The sequence below is a fragment of the Ammodytes marinus genome (assembly GCF_949987685.1).
Source record: "Ammodytes marinus genome assembly, chromosome: 6".
NCBI lineage: Eukaryota > Metazoa > Chordata > Actinopteri > Uranoscopiformes > Ammodytidae > Ammodytes > Ammodytes marinus.
In genome coordinates, this window is record NC_137235.1 from 32,654,342 (window position 1) to 32,673,808 (window position 19,467).

The 19,467-nt window shown below is 38.7% G+C and overlaps 1 protein-coding gene across 1 annotated transcript in view; it reads right to left on the reverse strand.

Annotated features, from left to right (window-relative positions):
• Positions 1 to 19,467, reverse strand: part of rbm20 (RNA binding motif protein 20) — a gene marked incomplete at both ends in the record, with an annotated part of 71,581 nt that overhangs the window by 17,952 nt on the left and 34,162 nt on the right. The window contains 4 exons of the mRNA XM_080029139.1: positions 2,890 to 2,990; positions 3,711 to 3,820; positions 4,276 to 4,340; positions 4,768 to 5,791. Coding sequence (XP_079885265.1) covers positions 2,890 to 2,990; positions 3,711 to 3,820; positions 4,276 to 4,340; positions 4,768 to 5,791 — 1,300 coding nt within the window. The remainder of the gene's footprint in view (positions 1 to 2,889; positions 2,991 to 3,710; positions 3,821 to 4,275; positions 4,341 to 4,767; positions 5,792 to 19,467) is intronic.

Sequence of the window (19,467 nt, forward strand, 5' to 3'; positions counted from 1 at the left end):
GCCTAAATTGCTGTCTGTACATGTATCCTATACCTCATTAGTTCATGTATGTTTTCACAACACAATTTAGCTCTTTTTTCTTATTACATTTTTATATTTTAGTTGTATAAAATGTGTGTGATATTTACGCATATTCTCAAAAACAATACATTTTCAAATAAAATAGTGGTACCACTATGTAATCGTATGTTTTATTAGGGTATTAACTGTAAGAGTGATATACTGTGGTTTGATTATAGAGCTGTTACATGTAGATATACATATACTTGAAATTTCTTTTTTTAGCACAACTTTAAAATTAAGGGTTGATAGGGTATGTTACAAAAAGTTTAACTGCAGATAAAATATATGATGTATATAATAATTAAGAAGTAAAATAGGGATATATGAAAAATCTCCAAACATGGTTTGTGGCCAACCTCGTCATTGCCAGACTATCCAGATGTCAAGTTGAAAGGAGTTGTGAAGCCCAGACAAAGCCTGCTTTTGGGCCCCAGCAGCTGTCAACAAGTGGATCTGGGTCCATTCATTAGGCACGCAAAACACATACAGTATGTGGTCTACAGACATGATAAACTCTTTCCTGCTGCTGAGCTTAAACAAAATCATTATATACAGTGTATAATAGTGCTGTCAGTTTAACGCGCTATTAACGGCGTTAACACAAACACATTTTTACCTGCGTTCATTTTTTTATCGTGAGATTAACGTTCATTTTGGCTTAACAAACTTTGTAGTTTTTTCACATGCTGTTGAAACGACTAGTAATGTTTGAAACACTACAACACCACTAACTATACATTTAGCTCACAGTTAAGTTACTGTTAATTCAAACTGAACATTTCCTACAGTGTTACTTCACATTAAAATCCTTGAACTGGCAAAAGTCAAGTAAATTTTGACTTTTATTCTGAAGCAGAAACCGGAACATAGCACTTCCTAGCCCCGCTGCGGTGCCTTCACTGGTAGGGTGAATCTCAATACAGGGGTTGCGGTCTACGTAGGCTGCATTTGAAGACCGATTGCGTCATAGCGGCGCGCAAAGGTTGTTCCATTTGCAAGGCTCCTTGCAAGGCTCCTCATATGCGGCCGAGAAATGCAGCCTTCATTTCACGGTTTTGAAGGCTGCATCAGATGTATCCTTCGCGGCCCAACATATCCCAAGATTCATTGCGTTTTTTTCAGAGATGGCATAAAATAAAATAAAAAATAACAAAACAGCAACGTGTTGCTCCATCTTCTTAACTTTTATCTTCCTTTCTTTTTTTCTTGTACTTTTTTTTCTTTTCGTCTGGTAGGCAACTTCTTTTTCTTTTTCCTCCGTTGACAAGGCTGTTTCCGTTGGCAGCATGGTTGGCAGCAATCAGGGTTGCTAGGCAGCACAGGAGCGGCGAGTCGTCACGCAAGGTAACGGCTTGTTACGCAAACCGGAAATGCTCGTAAACAGAGCGAAACGGAGACCTGCGGAGACCGTCTCGTTTAACAACGCTCGTTGGCCTTGGAATCGGCCTTGGAATCGGCCTTCACAGGCTATGGCCTTCATAGTCCGCGAGAGACATTACAGAGACCGCATCCTTGGAAGGACGCGGTCTCTGTAATGGGATACAGCTACAGAGTCTTCCGTGTGTCACGGTGTGTGACTCTGGAGCTGGATCTCGATTCAGGGGTTGCAGCCTACGTAGGCTGCATTTGAAGACCGATTGCGTCATAGCGGCGCGCAAAGGCTTGTTCCATTTGCAACGATTTGCAAGGCTCCTTCATATGCGGCCGAGAAATGCAGCCTTCGTTTCACGGTTTTGAAGGCTGCAACAGATGGATCCTTCGCGGCCCAACATATCCCAAGATTCATTGCGTTTTTTTCAGATGGCATAAAATAAAATAAAAAATAACAAAACAGCAACGTGTTGGCAGCAATCAGGGTTGCTAGGCAGCACAGGAGCGGCGAGTCGTCACGCAAGGTAACGGCTTGTTACGCAAACCGGAAATGCTCGTAAACGGAGACCTGCGGAGACCGTCTCGTTTAACAACGCTCGTTCGGCCCTGGTTCGGCCTTCGAATCGGCCTTCATAGGCTATAGCCTTCATAGACCGCGTAGACCGCGTCCTTCCAAGGATTGAGATCCAGCTTGTGACTACGTGGTCAAAGAACAGAAAAGAAAGCCTGTCATTTGCAATAGGACCACTTGTAACACCGAAAGCTTCATGTTTGTTAGTGGCAGCCGGCAGTCATTCATTTTCACTTTCATTTTCGCTACGAAGGGCGACTCGAGCCTCGGCAGCAGCAGCGCCATAGCAACTACCTGAGCGCACACAGTATAGTCTACAAAGTCTGAAATAAGCATTGAGAAACGACTCCGAAAAACATTTAGGCAGCAACCTGTTTGATTTGATGTTGTTTTATAGTTTGGTTTTCAATAAAAAAAAGTTCCAATTATTTTTGTGTATGCTGTTCTAAGGGTGGGGGGAGATCTACATTGTGGGCTATTTGCACTGAATTGGAAATTAGCCTATGATATTTCTTTTTTTAAATACACTGAATTACAAGGGTGTGTAGAGAATGTGTGTGATAAGAGCATTACAATGAGAAAAAATAATGGGGCAAAAAGAAATCAAGGGACATTTAGAAAATGTGCGATTAACTGTGATTAATCGCGAGTTAACTATGACATTAATGTGATTAAATATCTGAATCGCTTTGACAGCACTTATATATAATTGTTCATTTGAACAGGTAGTCCCATTGAGAATGTATGTAACAAATGCTTTACATAGAATAACATTCAAGTTCTTGAATCACACCTGTTTCAGTCATTAGAATTTTCGTCTATTTTTAAAAATTTAGATTCAAACTCTAAAAATGCTGAGAAAAAAAAACATACATTTGTCTGACCTTGGACTCTGGCTGGTTTGAAACAAATCCTGTGTCTGACATAGGATTAGTCTTCATGGCTGCAGCTGGCAAGTATGATGTATTGGTTCCTGGGGATACATCTGTGGAAACAATTAGACATTTTGATTTAAAACTGTCCTCATATAGTAGAGAGAGTGGGAAAAAGTTTACATTTGTTGACTACAAGGCTAAGTGGTAGGTAATAATCAAGGCTACCCAAGGATATCTTGGGTGCATCATACAAAAATAATTTGAAATAAAAGAGCTCAAATCATGCATAAGTGCTAAGAACTGATGTGTCGGTATGAAGCTGGTGGTATATCCATATAGTCTTAAGACAAGATTTTGTAAACCTACAATTAGTTGTTAATTAATATGCTGTAATTATAATGTAACAAAGTTATTACAACGACCCATGTCAGTGGCTTACAGCTGTGTTTAAGTAGTTTAAAAGAAGTAACACTTTATTAGTCTTTATTTACATCTATTTTTCAACAACCCTATCCACGCGATAGAAAACATGTATTCATTTTTTCGGTGTGGAAAAGCAGTACACTTGTCATCAGCTTTGTGGGTTTGAATATGTGGATCTAAAGTTGCAAACACACCAACAAATGTTAACTTAAGTTTGGGTTACCATATGTACGTTTTCAAAGACTTTATTCTAACAGCATTCATCTATGTATCGAAATACACTGTCATAAAAAACATGTTGCCTCATACTCTACCATAAATAAAAATACTGTCTGATTCAACTTTCAGTTTATCACACCAACTGAGTAGTGAACAGAATCACTTCTGTGAATAATACATGATCCTACCTTGACTTGAAGCACAGTAGACCATGGAATTCGTCCCTCCGGAGTTCAGACCTCCATCAGAAGGCCTGCTGACAGCGTAGTGGACAGCCCCAGCTGATACCACTGCCGAGCTGCAACAATCATAGAAGGCTGATTATAGCTGCCTCTCCCCTGCTCTGCTCACTCATATCTTGTGACATAGCTCATATTCATAGAAACAGTAAGGCAGCTGTATATAGTGGGAGAAAAACTAAACTAAAGACTTACACTCTCAGGGGAGACATTTCCTTTGGACTAATCAACAAGATTCAAAAAGATTCTAAAACAACATTTCCATAATAAAATAGCTGATAAGCTTGTGGGGAAATTGCTAAACCATGGTCAAGGAAAAGCAATAAAAGCAAGAAAACATTGTTAGTTATAATTGTGTGAAGATCAACAAAAAACGGAATAGACCATGTGAAGCCACTAGCTTAGTGAAGACAAGTGGTCTTGTCACTCAGTACTAAAATTATAACCAAGTTTAAACTCTGTCCAACTCCATATGGATTTTTCGGATTCATTTTTAAAGTTGCAGATAACTTACCTTTCATTTGTGTACAACGTTCTGTTCTGCAGGTGTAATTTTCCTTTCACATGCTGGTCCCAGTCCTAAAAACACACACACACCATCGTAACATAGACTTCAATAGCTTGGACACACTGAAGCTCACTGCTTGCATTACATACCCCTTGTATGAGCTCACGGCTGAGAGCAATTAAAGAGACAACATCTTGTCTTAGTTAGTTAATGGCTGCCAATCGAATCAAAACACTTAGCTACAGTATCAGCTATTTTTTCTTGCTAAAATGTCTATTTTCTCATCATCCAGGACATTAACAAATTTAAAGCTTTAAGAAATCGAATGAGAATCACTTTATTTGAAGACAAACTACTAGGATAATCGATTGCCCGCTTGTTCAATTTCCCAATCTCTATAGTTAACTTTGTTGTGAACATATACATTTTACACTTGCAGGTAAAACATTTTTTACATATAGAACATGCTTATACATATCGACTGATCAGTTCTTTCACCTTTAGGTTGTAGACCTTCTTGTCGCAGATGCTACACTGGTGTGGCAATTGAGTGGGTGTGATGGCATGGTAATCATTGACTTGGTAAGGCTGAAGTGTCCTGGTACCTGACGACGCTATATCCTCACTTCCATGCAGGGGTTGGTAGGCCCCAAACCCCTGTGTGCCACTTGAACCAAAAGCGGAAACCCCACTACTGGGATTGAACTTGGGGTCAGGGGTTGGCTCCTCTGGGTTATACAGTTCTGTTCTTAACCGAATTGACTGCCCAACTGGTGTCCACATATTGGCAGCATTAGAAACCATATCCACCTTTCCAGTGTGAATCAAGTTAGCAGGGCCTTTCCATTGCTCCTTATGCCCAGTAGAGTTATAACCATTCATGCTCTGTTCATTTACACTAAACCCAGCTTGTTGCCCATAGAAATCTCTCTGAAAACCAACATTGTTCATGTTTTTTGATTGAACGTTTATCATTGAGTACTGTCCATCACCAACAGTGGCTGATGCTGTAGATGTCCCCCCAGCTAATTTGTACGGAAGACGCCTGTCGGTATCAGAATGGTAAGTTGGCCCTGACTTTTTACCATACTCTGCACCCTGTTGGCCCACTGTGCCCCCTCCACCAGGATGGTTCAGTCTCACATTCCCTGGGTTTTGGTTAAACCCCCCTCCCCCCAAGGCTGAATTTGAAGATGGAAATCCAAGCACCCCCGTGGGGAGGGCTCCCTGAGGGTTCCCAACCAAAGTCGAAGTCCGTAGTTGGTTGAACAGGGGTTGGGCCATGGTGACATTTGAAAGAACCTGATTGAGAAAGGAGGCGGCAGTGGCTGTATTGCCGCCCTGAGCCAGTTTGAGACGATGGAGGGTGAGCTGGGCCTGGAGCTGAGCAAGCTGGAGACTAGCAGGGGTCAGGAGGAGCTGCTGGTTTTGCTGCTGAGGCCCTGTCTGCACACCCCCTGGCAGCTGACACCCCACCTGAAGGCCCTTCTTATCTGCGCTGTCCACAGGCACTGCACTGATGCTGAGAACACAGAAAAATTATAACTTTACACATCTCAGGAATCAAAAAGGAAAAAATACACATGACTTGTAACGCATGAATCCAGCCAACGTAAACGGCGAAAACATGAATGCAGAGATAATACCAGAAGAAAACAATGGGACTCAGTCTAGGTGGTTTCAATAATAAAATAAAATCTGTGCATTGTTACTTTAGAACTCATCAATTAAAGGTGAAGTAAGCGATATAGTTATGTTAAAGCTGGGTTGGAGGATTTGGGGAGAAAATGGCAGTTGGGATAGAGATTCGAATCCAAATACCTCAACCGCTCCACTTGTTCTCTTTGGTCCCTCCCCTATGGTCCATCCCTGACACGCTCTACACCAACAAAGTCGTGCCAAAGTGAATGGACAGTCCCAACAGCCAATAAGAACTGAAAATCGGAGCCTCGCTCTGATTGGTCAAAGTGTCAGCTCATGTTAACTTTGACCAATCAGAAATCATATACCCCCACCTCTCAGTCATGTAATCGGCAAATAAACTTTTCTGGGATCCCACAACTGATATCCGATCAGAAGAGAGAACGCTACAAACCGGCACGTCTCACTGCCGGTGCACGTGCAGAGCAACAGATAGGTTAATGTGTATGTGCCTACAATGGCGGAGCAGGTAAAAATCCTTCCCAATGTCTGTTTTGATGGTTTTTATCATGTTGTATCGCAATTACGGATCTGAGATGATGCTAGATAACTTGCTGCTTGAAGACCGCAGTGCATTAATGTGGTGACGTAGGGACGAGCGAGGGGACTGCTAACTGCAGTCACTGACTAGCCTAGCACCGCCCACCTACCTACTTCCGCTCAATTTTAATTTCTTGTATTGTCCATGTGGATCTGGGAAGCGGTTTCTTATTTTCAACACACAGCAACTAGGTATGACCACTCTGTTCCATGCTCCCAGTGCCCCATATTGCCACGCAACAAATTGGTGGTATGCTGCATAGCGGAATTGTTTGTTGCTCTCCCCTGGGTCTGGAAGGTCATCCAAAGCCCGCACATCTTATTTAGGTGCCCCTCTTGCAAAATTTATGGTTGGATCAATTCGCAAACTTGATACTGGGAGACTAAACGGACATTGTTACATCAAATAAATGTTTTCTTAATATATTTTACGTTACGTAGCTGGCAGAGTTGTTGTAAAAGAACTTGACATTGTGTCTGTCGGTGAAATTGTAACTTATCTACAGTACCTCTGATTGTTCTGTTGTTTTGTTTTGGACTGCAATTTTGCATTATAGTGAACGTGCCGTTGTCAGAATGCAGAATGCCAATATGATGTATTGCCAACAGTTGTGCACAGCTATCAGTTGGCTGTCAACCTAATGGGTTTAGGATAAACCAAAGCAAGAAAATCAGTGCCAAGAGGAATAACGCAGTTTTCTACTTATGAAATTGTTCTATAACCTACTAATGTTTTGTTTATGGTCACCAAATTAATTTTGTTTTTATATGTATTTATTGGAGTACTGATTTAGGTGTAAAAAATGTTTGTGCAATCTCATATCAGTGTTCTTTATTCAAACTTGTAATCCACCCATAACACTTATATTTTTCAAACATTCTTTTGTACACATGCTCTTGCAAGTTAATAGTAGGTCAACCACTTCAGAAACTTTATGAATCATCCTACCACGAAAACATACTGAGGTTGGCTAACAACATTTCCTCTGACCCCAATGACGTTCTGAACCCTGAGTATAATATATTGCCATCAAATCGGAGCTACAGTATAGGCTTCATTAAAAAAGGTTACACTGAAGTATTCTTTTGTTCACCAGTCAATCCTCAAACTGAATATGGTGCTTAATCCCAGATCAAATGCACGCTGATGGCTCTTAAAGTAATGTTATGTTGAATGGATGTATTTTGAATTTATTTTTGGTTCCTGTTTTTGTTGTCTTGATTCTTGTCTCGTCTGTGATGTTGTAAATGGAGCTGCTGGAATGCAAGACACATTTCAGACTTGTTCTGACAATAAAGTATTATCATATCGTATATCAACCACTGCACATGAACTTCAGCATGTTAACTTCCAGGACAAAGTGTGAATCACAGAGCAACAGAGAAAAGCTTATCCATGGCAATTCGTTTAGGTATGCAAGCAGAACCTGGGACAATGGCTAATGTAAAGTATACGTTAAGTATAGTATCGATTATAGGATGAAATATTGCTGTACTTAAATATAACGAAGTTCAAGAGACATTTTTAAATCTGACTTTATGAAACTGAATCTAGCAGAGGATTATCACCTTCAGGTCTGGCCTTCTTTCGGCTTCTGTAGTTGTGATATGGTCTTGTGATTACATTACCACATCATAAACTCATCATATGACAACCATCACTAAACTAATACTGAGCCATAAACTATCCTGCTGTAGGCATATGGCCCTGAAATCACATCCAAGATCGAAAATAAGAACAAGGAATTAAGATTGTTTAGCATTCTTGGACAACTATGACTGACTGAAGACTTACATAAATATTAAATGTATTAATATGTTTTTTTAAGGTTGTGTAGTTTCATTTCTAGGTAATGGAACACAGATTATAACGTCATATCAAAACAATTCTAAACCTTAATTGTAACAGATAATTAAAAGACAGACAACGAATACAGATTATTTTTCTACAATTCCCATTATATATTTAGAGCAATAGAAGATATTACTGAAGCTGCTGTTTTACTTTAATTTAAATGTTCTAATTTATATATATATATATAAAAATAATAATATATATATATATGTATATATATATATATATATATATATATATATATATTTATATATATATATATATTTACCATTTCATTACTCTGTTATCCCACTAATTTCTCACATTGTAAATAACACTACTATTGAAATGTTATGAAAATTTAATTTAGAGCAACGTCAAAGCTGGAGGCTTGGGAATAAATTAAAATAATTATTGAAATTATATTTAAAATAGATTTTGGGTACCCAGGGGTCTCCCTTTTAAGCACTAATAGGAAACGTTTACAATAAAATGATTACTATAACTTGTTAATAACAAAGCCAAAACCATGTGCATCAAGTTAAACATCACATACTTTAGAGGTTTTTGCATGGTTTAGATTGTATATATTTCCTATTAATTGCACCTATTAATACATAATAGCAAAAATATGAAAAATACCTATTCTCTTTACAAGTTGCATCACAGTCTAAGAAGTAACACATAGAGACAGTGCATGAAATAGGCCACGCCCATCGTGGGGGAAACTGTTGAACACCGTTCCATTCACTTTGTATTGAAGGAGACCTGTCTTCTGCAAACAAACTTAATTAAAACTTAATCAAACATCCATTTAACAAAAAACTTTACTTCCTTTAAAGCCACGACTCTTGTCTGTCTATACGAGCTGTTTTTGTGAAAAATTATTGAGTAATTTTCAATAATGAGGTGTTTTTTCTCGTCCAACCTGGCGAGAATGGAGTATACGTGAGGCTAGCCTACAGCAGAAGGCTAACATTAGCGTAGCATACAGCATACATTAGTTAAGAGTTTTGTCTCGATATTGAAAATTACTCAATAATTTTTCTCAAAAACAGCTCGTATAGACAGACAAGAGTCGTGGCTTTAAAGAAAGTAACGTGTAATTGTGAAAGGCATGTCTTATTACGTTTGTATTAAGTTTGTTTGCAGAATACTGTGTCATTCAATACAAAGTGAATGGAGCCGATTATGACACGTTCCGCACTGTCTCTATGTAAATAAGACAACTAATTAATTTTGAACAATTGACAGTAACTAGTTTCACAGCCGATTACACACTCTTAAGTGAGCAAGCATGCTGATAGAGAGATACACTTACACCATTCCAGCTTATGACTCAACGCTATAAATACTGGAGTTGCCCTGTGCCATTCCAACACACAGTGTCCTTAATAGACTAATATGGACTCTTGGGCAGCTGACAGAGCGTGCTAGACACTTCAAACCAATCTTGTGATGAAGATCAGGAACATACAGTAGGTGTCAAATAAACTGCAACCAGGTGTGGAAGGGAAGAGTTTAAAAGATTAACACGGTAGATTCTGTAGATGAAGTGACAAGAGAAAAGCCTTTATTCTTTTATTCTCTCCAACAGATTTAATAATCTAATTTGGAAAAAGTCAACACAGCCACACCACCAGGACACGTCCTTCCTACAGCTATGGCAAAATTGATCACTTTGAAAGAAACCTTTACCTTTCATTCTTTATATAGCATTTATAATAAATAATATATAAATATGTATCAGATAGGGGTGGGCACGTGTACGTGTGTAACCGGTTAGTAAATCATAACAGTTTAGGAGAAATCGATAAAAGATTACTTTTTATTATTTTTTTTTAATAAAGTTTTGAAAATTATTTTAATATGTTTTGGATATGTTTTATTCACTAATTTTTACATCACAAATAACACAAAGTATTTGGGGATAAAGAAGTGAGTCTGCCGAATCTGTCTGTCCCGTGTGTATGTGCAGCACTGTGAACACGCCACAGACACACATGTGCGTGCGCACACATACACACACGGGCAGTCGCTGTCGGGCTCCAGTCACAACCACAGAAGAGTGATGAAAGATAACCCAAATATTGTTAGTTGACGTGAACTACGTTCGTAAGTAGACGACAATGATGTCACAGTTAACCGTGTACAAGAAACAATTTCCGTCGTGTTACCGTTTAGACATTTTTGTAAACTTTCACACCCCTAGTGTCAGATGGTACCATTGAGGGTAGTTACTTAGTATGTAAAGTATCTATCTATCAATAAAGCAAGAAACGTTTGTCTGTCTGTTTGTGTGTCTGTGGCTCACATATCTCTATGACTTTTAGTCAGATCGGCCTGAGCTTCCAGATATGGCTTCCGCACGGCACAAAGGTGTGCATTCTTGATTTAGAATTTTTTTGGACAAAATACGTAGAGGTTATCATATTTATATCATGCTAGTGGCAAATAGTACGTGCGCACACTGAAGGCCACAGTGAGCACGGAGCATGTAGTAATCTCCGACTAAGCCCCGCCTCCCTCTGATTTGATTGGCTGCTGCGACCAAACCTTGCATTGACGAGCGGCACACACACAGCAGTAGACAGCCTGTTTTTACTTCCTCATTCAATGCACCCAACTTTCCAAACAAAACGTTCTTAAACCTGTCCAAAGACATCACCAACTCCTCAAACATGTCCGCTTTAGTGTGAAAGATCACACATTATGCTATTCTCACTGTTATACAGTTGATGTATAGTTAAACACTTCCGCGACAGATGCTAGTTAGCATTTTCCACGGTCTTGGATAGCTCTGCTACCGGAGAATGTAAACACGATCGCTTCCGCAAAATGTTTTAAATCCGTTAGCAACTAACACCTAAACGAGCTAAACACTATGTAAGATGCAAAAATGCCCTTAGTTTTGGTTGCAAAAACAAATGCCGCTGCCTTCAAGCTGTAACCAATAAAATAAATGTTCACCTGATATGCCTATAAAGAATAGAGGATTATATGGCGCAAAACATATTAAAGAAAGACCAAAAGTGACATTGACGAGCGAAGCGACAGCCATTTCAATGACTGTGACACTGCCTATGTGTAGGCTACATCTGTTTGTGTCCCACTTTCATATAGGCCTACGGGTTACATTTAAGCATGCATAAGCTAATACCTGCTTCCTACGGGCACTGCACTAGTGTAGTAAATAACACAAACATGTAGGGGAGAACGGGGTAATTTGTCACATGGGTTGGATGTCACATTCGTTATATCTCGGAACCAGAGCGCGCTAGCTCTAAAATGTTGATATAAAAAAGGTCCAGAATTGGGATCAGAGGTCACATACATAGACTTCCTTGGAGGAAGACAGCTGCATTTCAGGTGAGAGGATGTTTTGTGTTTTTCATGTCAAATTCAAAATATTTTGCTTCTCAGTATTTTTCTTCTAGGCTTTTACACAATGGGTTTATAACAAAACACTTGTTACCCTCAGAAAGTGTGAAGGGTAAACTATAGTTTAGATTGTGGTTAGCAAGCTAATTAGTTGTCAGATGGTTGTTGGCCTTGATGCTAGCAAGAAATTCAAGTTGGGGTTGGTCGTCAAATTTTTTGGGGGGTTGGTTGTCACATGTTATCTCAAGGCTGCAGCCAGAAAAGGAACCCAATAACGAAAGAAATTGTCAAGCTGTATCCTCACTGACACCCCAGAGAAGGAAAGAATAGAGCAGGAAAAGGCAGCTAGCAAGCAAAAGAAAAAAGGGCAACAAAATCAAAACAACCCAGTGCATCCCAAACTAGACCAGCTGCCAAGGCTACAGAACGTTATGTAGGCCTATTTGTCAACTTGACAATGCAATTAAACATTCAAATTTGGTTCTGCCTCCTTGCCTTCTTTTTAAGATTTTTCCCATTAAGATAACATTGTGACAAACAACCCCATAGTGTGTGACAACCGACCCCTTGATGGGGTTGGTTGTCACAATGTGTCAGAGTGTCTTTGATGGTAAATTACTTCTTCATTACAATAAGTTGGAAAAAAAGAGAGACACACATTTCTAGCCAACACCTTAAGCTTCAATTTAATGTAGGAATGGCTATTGACAGATGGTTTGGTGATGAGCAATTCTCACTAGAGTAAAAAGTGTGCCTACTTACCCCGTTCTCCCCTACTTGATAATATTCGCAATATATTAAAGCAGAACTAAGTGATATTTTTTTGTTAATATACGTACGTGTTAGATCATTGATACAGCAATCACTTAAACAGTTAGCACAGTTTATAACACAGGTCTCCCAGAAATTCAGCTTTGCAGTAATTGCCAGATAACATTTTGAGTATCCTGCTCATTTTCATCTAATCAGGAGACAGATCGCTATAAATAGGTGGGTCTCTGTGCCCGTGAACGATGACTCGCTGCTCTCCATCGCGGCACTATCTAAAGAAGATGGATGCGCTTTCAAGTTGTGGTGACGTTTGTGATATTCATGGACAGGATATTGAGGAGTAGTGTGGTGGGCTGAGGATCTAATCGCCGCTTTGCAAATTATTTGGAATTCATGGCATTATCGGTTTGTGACCTTCATCACTCACTGGAACGGTTCACTGTTGAGTGTCAAGCAGCTGGGATAAGAATCAGCACCTCTAAATCTGAAGTCATGGTTCTCAGCATGAAACTGATGGAGTGCCTACTCCGGGTACGGAATGACGTCTTACTTTTAGTTAAGGAGCATAGGTACCTGTGGGTCTTGTTAGCAAGTCAAGGGGCAATGGAGTGGGAGATTGGTAGGAGAATCGGAATAGGGGGGCCGGTGTAAGTTAAGTTATCTTTATGAGTCAATTTACACAAGGCAAATTAAAAATGTGTCTTTTTCTCAAGTTACCCCACTTCGGAGGCGGTCAGAACTCAGGGTTAGGTTCAGCCATAGTACAGCGCCCCTGGAGGAGTTTGGCGTTGCTCAAAGACACAAGAGGTAGAGATGGTGGGCACCATAGATGCAATACTACTAGTAGTGGTACTATCCACTACTAGTATTACAAAGGCGACCCTACTGTATGGTGTTGGGGATCGAACAAGCGACCCTATGGTTACTGTCCATCCCCTCTTCCTCTAGGCCATTCTACCACCCCACTCACTTTCCCACACCCTTGTGACAAAAACAGAGCTGAGCAGGAGGGTAAAGCTCTCGATCAACCAGTCAATCTTCTTTCCTTCTTTCACCGATGCTCATGAAAGTTGGGTCATAACCAAACAAATTAGATCGCAGGTAGAGGTGGCCGTCAATTCTGCTACAACATTGTTGCATCCAAATAATAGGTAACTGTTGCATGTATGAGATAAGAATATATCCTACAGAGCTTAATTTTCACTGGGAAATTCTAAACTTTGTTTGTTTATTTATTTATTATTTTTAATTTCAAGTGTCACTGCTCTTCTGGGCTGCATATTTCACAGCTAATAAAAGGCTCTCCGACTCAAAGTGATGACATAGGAAAGCCTCTTTGCCTAAAGCTTGGCTAAGTTTAGTTTGGTTTATTTCTGTCATTTTCCAGTTTATAGACAATACTTAAACAAGACTTAGATAATCAATAAATAAATATTTAAGTAATGTAATGCGTTTTTAGCATTGAAAACAAAACATAAAAAAGAAACAAAAACAGATTCGAAAAGTTGAAGGCAAACATTTTGGTGTTAAAGGGACAGTTCCATATTTTTCAACTAAGGTTGTATGTGGTACTTATGCATAGTTAGTCTGTTAATGGAGATGGCAGACTCAGCACAGTCATTTTAAGGAGTTTGGGAGAGATATTGCTGTAGCAGCGGTCAGCCTTGTACCGTTTCAGAGGGGGCATGCAGTGCAGCGTATCACTCTGATATTCAGCAGTGAATAACTTTTTTCGGCTGACCCCCTCTGCAACAGTGCAATGCTGACTTCTGCTGCAGTGATGTCCCCCTAATGTCCTTAAAATGACTGTGCTGACTCTAATCTCCATAAGTTAACACACTAACAATGCATAAGTTCCATATGCATCCCGCTTTTAAAAAAAAACACCATTCTTTTAACACACACACACACACACACACACACATACACACACACAGGCCTATCCACAGACTGCAATCGAGTTGTATTCAGGAATGCAAAACCTATGGATTCACCAAATGAATGCCATTCTATAGCCTGTATCCTATATTTGCTCAAAGACATAGTAAAGAGACAGCCAAATTGAAGTATAGTGTGGTAGTATATGTTTTAGTTGATTAGACTATATTTTTTTTCATTATTTACACCATCATTTGGATTTTCAATTAATAAAAAACTACATTTAAATGAATACATCCACCTTCAGTCATTTATCTTTCTGTTCCTACAACAATATACAGAGAAAATGGGAATTGTTTGGGCCTATTTGAATGGTGGAATCAGTCGTGATTAATCGTGAATAAACCACAGCTACCCTGTGATTAATCCAATTAAAATGTTAATCAGCCCTAATTTTAATACAATAAAACAGTAAAGTGTTAACTTTTAAACTGCTTGTAAGTGATAATGTGGAGGATTCTGCATTTGAACACCAAAAGGATATACTGATCAATTTGTAAAAGTAAATGTTTTAATTCTTGAAATTTATTTAGCAAATAATCATATAACGTGGAGAGAAGGCAATGACTTTTGAAATTATTTTGAACTTGTATCTGCCCCTTAGATTTGGCTTTTTCATACAGCACAAAGAGCTTGCCACAAATCCTAAAAAGAAGATGATCAATAAAGGATCTGACAAGCGTATCATCACAATATGATGCCCACCTATGTTGGGATATAATTATATTATTAATTGATGATAAATGAAAGAAAACTCTCTAATTAAGATAACACAATATTTGTAAAACACAACTTATTGATACAACTACACATTGGTATGCATTAAGAAAAAACATCTGTGGGTATTAACATTTGTTATAAAATTCCACAATGAATGAAAGGCTAAAAAACACATTAATTGACAACTGGAAGTTTCTATAGAGAATCAGAGAACTTTATGCTGCAACACTCAGTTTCAACAAATGTATATACGACCAGTGGAAAAATTACACAATGAAAGTTTTGATGATTTTAGCAAAATGAATCAAAATATGTTATTTGCCAAGACATTACCTTTGGAGAAGATACACAATTTGCTTTGAAAGTCTAGTTCTTAGCCACATTGTCCTTGCAAAAAAGCGAGAAAGAAAAAAAGTTACACACATGATCAAAGACCCCTCTCTAGTCATAACAAAATGCCACATGGGCCCAATCAGTCCACAGAGCCTCATCGGAGGAAGTAACAAATTAGAGGAAGGATTCAAGTCTAGTCCAGCTACAGAAAGGCACTCCACCGAGTCCAATGAAATATCCAAGAAAATGTTCCACAACTTCCAAACACACTGCAGCTGCACAATAGACAGCTATAAATCCTACTTTTATGTCGTTCCTCAACACGGTCCAGCTGATATGGCTTAACACCACATACACAACCATTCAACAGTCTTATAATGAAAAGCTGGAGGTACTAGAAAAAAAATACAAACCTTGAGAAAACGGGCAGCGGTGGTCCAAGTTACACCTCTGACACTTAACACTGCACTGCTTCTCTATAGCCTGACCTCTGCCCAGCAGCTGAAACTGGCGTATGTCTCTACCCTCTAACTTGACGACTAATGCTAGCTCATGTACATTAGCATAACATCACGCTGCTTCCCTGTGTTACAGACCACTGGACAGGCAGAGGAGACGCATGTGATGAAAAGTCACAAGTGGCCGACATGTGTGTGTGAGGACGGGGATAGACCAACACATAGGGAGTGAGGAAGTATTTACAAATGCAGCCCAGAGTAATACTGTGCAAAGCTGAAGCAGCAGTTTGCCCTTCTAAAGACTAATGGAGTCAGCAGTGAAATTCAAAGAAAAAGTATACAGGAAAATGTTTTTACTACTGAATTACAACATGTATCTTTGTTTTAACATTGTAAGAAACATAGTAATTTATTAAATCAAATACTCTGTCCCCTGCATATAAATACATTAAAAAAAACTCCAGTCGATATGCCATTCACAGATAAAGCCCTTTTAGTTTGTGAAGAAAGATGGCTTTGATGGACTTTTTCTATTCAGAGGCATCACCTTCATTTAACTGTATAGTTTATTTTAAACATTTAAGAAATGAAATTGTTACCTGTTCAAACCCTAAAAAAACATTGTTTTAACAGACCAGAAAAGATGCAAATACCCTTGAACAAAAAGAATATTTCTGAAGCATAATTGTGTGATCAATTATTTACAGTATAGGCAATCAGAAAGCCATCTGTTGACTTTTTTATGAATGTCCAAACAAGGCACGTTTTATTCCAACATTTATATGAATATTGAGCAAATGTTTGGGAAGAAACTCCTTTCACAAGATTATCAGCTACACATTGTTGGGTCATTTTTGTACAACCAAATTTCTAACAACCGTGCAATGATAGGAACATATGCAAAGTAATTTTGACTTAAATAAGATTACTGACTGGACTATGTAATTTTTGTAACGTTTCTCTTCTCCTAAGGATCCTGCCGAGGGAGTTAAACCACATTGCAACCAGAGTAGTTGCTGTTCTATACATTATTATTTTGTTTTTTTGTCGCATATGCCTACCATGTGTGAAAAATTACACTGAAAGTATTAACTTTTTTATGTATAGAAGAAATTATGAGGTTGTGCTTTTAATGTGAATACCAATTATTTTCCATTTAATATAATAAAATTACATAAACGTAATAATTTATTGTGTTTGGATTTATTTGTAAACAAAACACGTGCTCAATGTAAAACACAACCAAGAATCAATCTTACAGCTTAATGCTCCTGTACCATTTTTTTCTTTCCTGCCCAAGGAATCAGCTCCATCTGTAGATTTTTTAGCAGCTGTAAATGAGCGCTTTACCTAACCACATAAGCGTTCAGCTACCAAGGAGGTATCACCATGACAGATTTACAGCCTCTCCATCTGTTAGTATCACAACCAGATGTCAAATAGAAAACAAGCCACTTTTCATCCTGTGCCAATACCATAAATGTTATACGAAAATCAAAAACAATATCACCTCAGCATATTAATTTATTAGAATTATCATGCTCACAAATGCCGCAAACTAATTTAAACATGAAGTTTGGGGTAGAGTTACATCAATGACAACAACAATCAAGCCCAGACAGATTTTATGCTACCACTTCTAAAACTGATGGTAAAATAACCCAAATGTATGACCTATGCATGATTATAATAAATACATAATTATGTATGCCATTGCCAGAATTTGTTTACAGAATTTCTGAAATCGAGACCAGTAAAACATTGTATTTAGAGCTGAGATCAGAAAGACAAATGCAATAAATAATACTACATGTCAATAAAGTGATATTAACACCACTTTGTAATGTATTTTATTTGTGTTATTTAAGTTTCACTTGCAAACAGTTCGTCAAGCATTTCCGGCTAAACTGTCTTGTGATGTTGGATGCTCCATTGAATAACCTTCTTCCTTTAGTTAGCAGCTGTAAACGTAAGTGGGTGTTGGTGTGTGAGTGCGGGACTTTTGTTATCAAAACTACAACTGAAAATAGAGCTCAGACTGCCAGATATTTCAGAATCAGTGAATTCTATGGTAACTTCGTAAAATGTTTCAACTCCTTGCTGATTTCAATTTGTGTGGCCATATTACTTTTGAACTTTTTATTTCAGAATATTTTATTTTTGTTTATTTTTTATTGCTATTGTAGTTGACTGCCAGTGTGTGGCTGTATAGGAGACAGTTTATGATTATAGGTAGGGGGAAGTGTATAAGCTCACCCAAACAAAGCAAAGTTGTTTTAAAGAAAACTTTTCATGGCCCACTAGATGGTGCCACAAATATTGCCATAACTGGTCCCAGGACAGGTGTGACAGAGATGTAGCAGCCTGCCATACGAGGGCACTGTACTCATTTTAATCAGCAGTTGCGTTCCAGCCTGTTCGAATGGGAGTCACGATGTTTACATTTGCAGGTAGTGATTTAAATACTGTGACTCATAACATAATATCACTTTGGTTAGTCACTATTGGAAAAGGATGAACGTGTTTAAAAGAAAAAACTTTTTCCAGTCCCAGTTTGTTAAAACTTTGCTTTACAGCTATAGACAGAAAGCTCATTCCAGACAACAAATGCACAGACATTAATCAAAAGGAGACCATAAAACCTCTTACTCTTCCCAATATGGCATAAACAGTTACTGACATTCCAGAGCCTTAATTTAACTTTTCAACAAATCAGACACATATCCCCAGCCTGCATAGTCAACACATGATCGACGGTTTCATGGGGCGAGGTATGGGTGAGAAAGCAGGGTCAGCTTGCCTAGCTCCACATTTGGCACGGTTGCAAACGGGGTAGTTGCTGATTTATGGTGACCTAGCAATGGGTGAGATATCTTGGCCACAGAGACAGGGTCTGGCCCCTCACAACCACCATAAGGCCGGCACGTCCACAGTAAGGCATTACTTTGAATCATACTATGTTTCTCTGAGGATGCTTGTAAAATCGTCAGATTTATTCTAGGGGATCAGTCACAGGGTTGTATGAAGTGATGTCAAAAGGCAAGTTAAATTTTGCGAGGTAACTAGAATCACATGTATCCGCCCTTGGCCTATCCATAAGTAAGCCTATCCATAAGTAAACTTGAAAGTTTAAATTCCTGACATTCACATTCACACACAAACACACTTTACACATGCAACTTAACCCTGAGGGGCTTAGGCTAGAGAAACATATTTCTCCACTTCTCTCTCACAAACACATCGTAGCAGTAAGCGATCTCGTTTCAACCATTAGGACGGTGTAACACGGATATTGGGGCCAAAGAGAAACACATAGGTCAAAAGGAACCTTCTGACTTGACAGCTGCTACCCAACTGTGTAAGAGCAATCCAACAAAAATTTCTGCTAGCAGGAAAACTGCAATTAGACTTTAAAGCGCTGCTGACATAGTGCCTACTTATGGACCTCTGTTTGGAGCATTTGCTAAGAACTGAAATATCACTGGAAGTTTGATGAGAGCCTTTAAAAATCAAAATAAAACA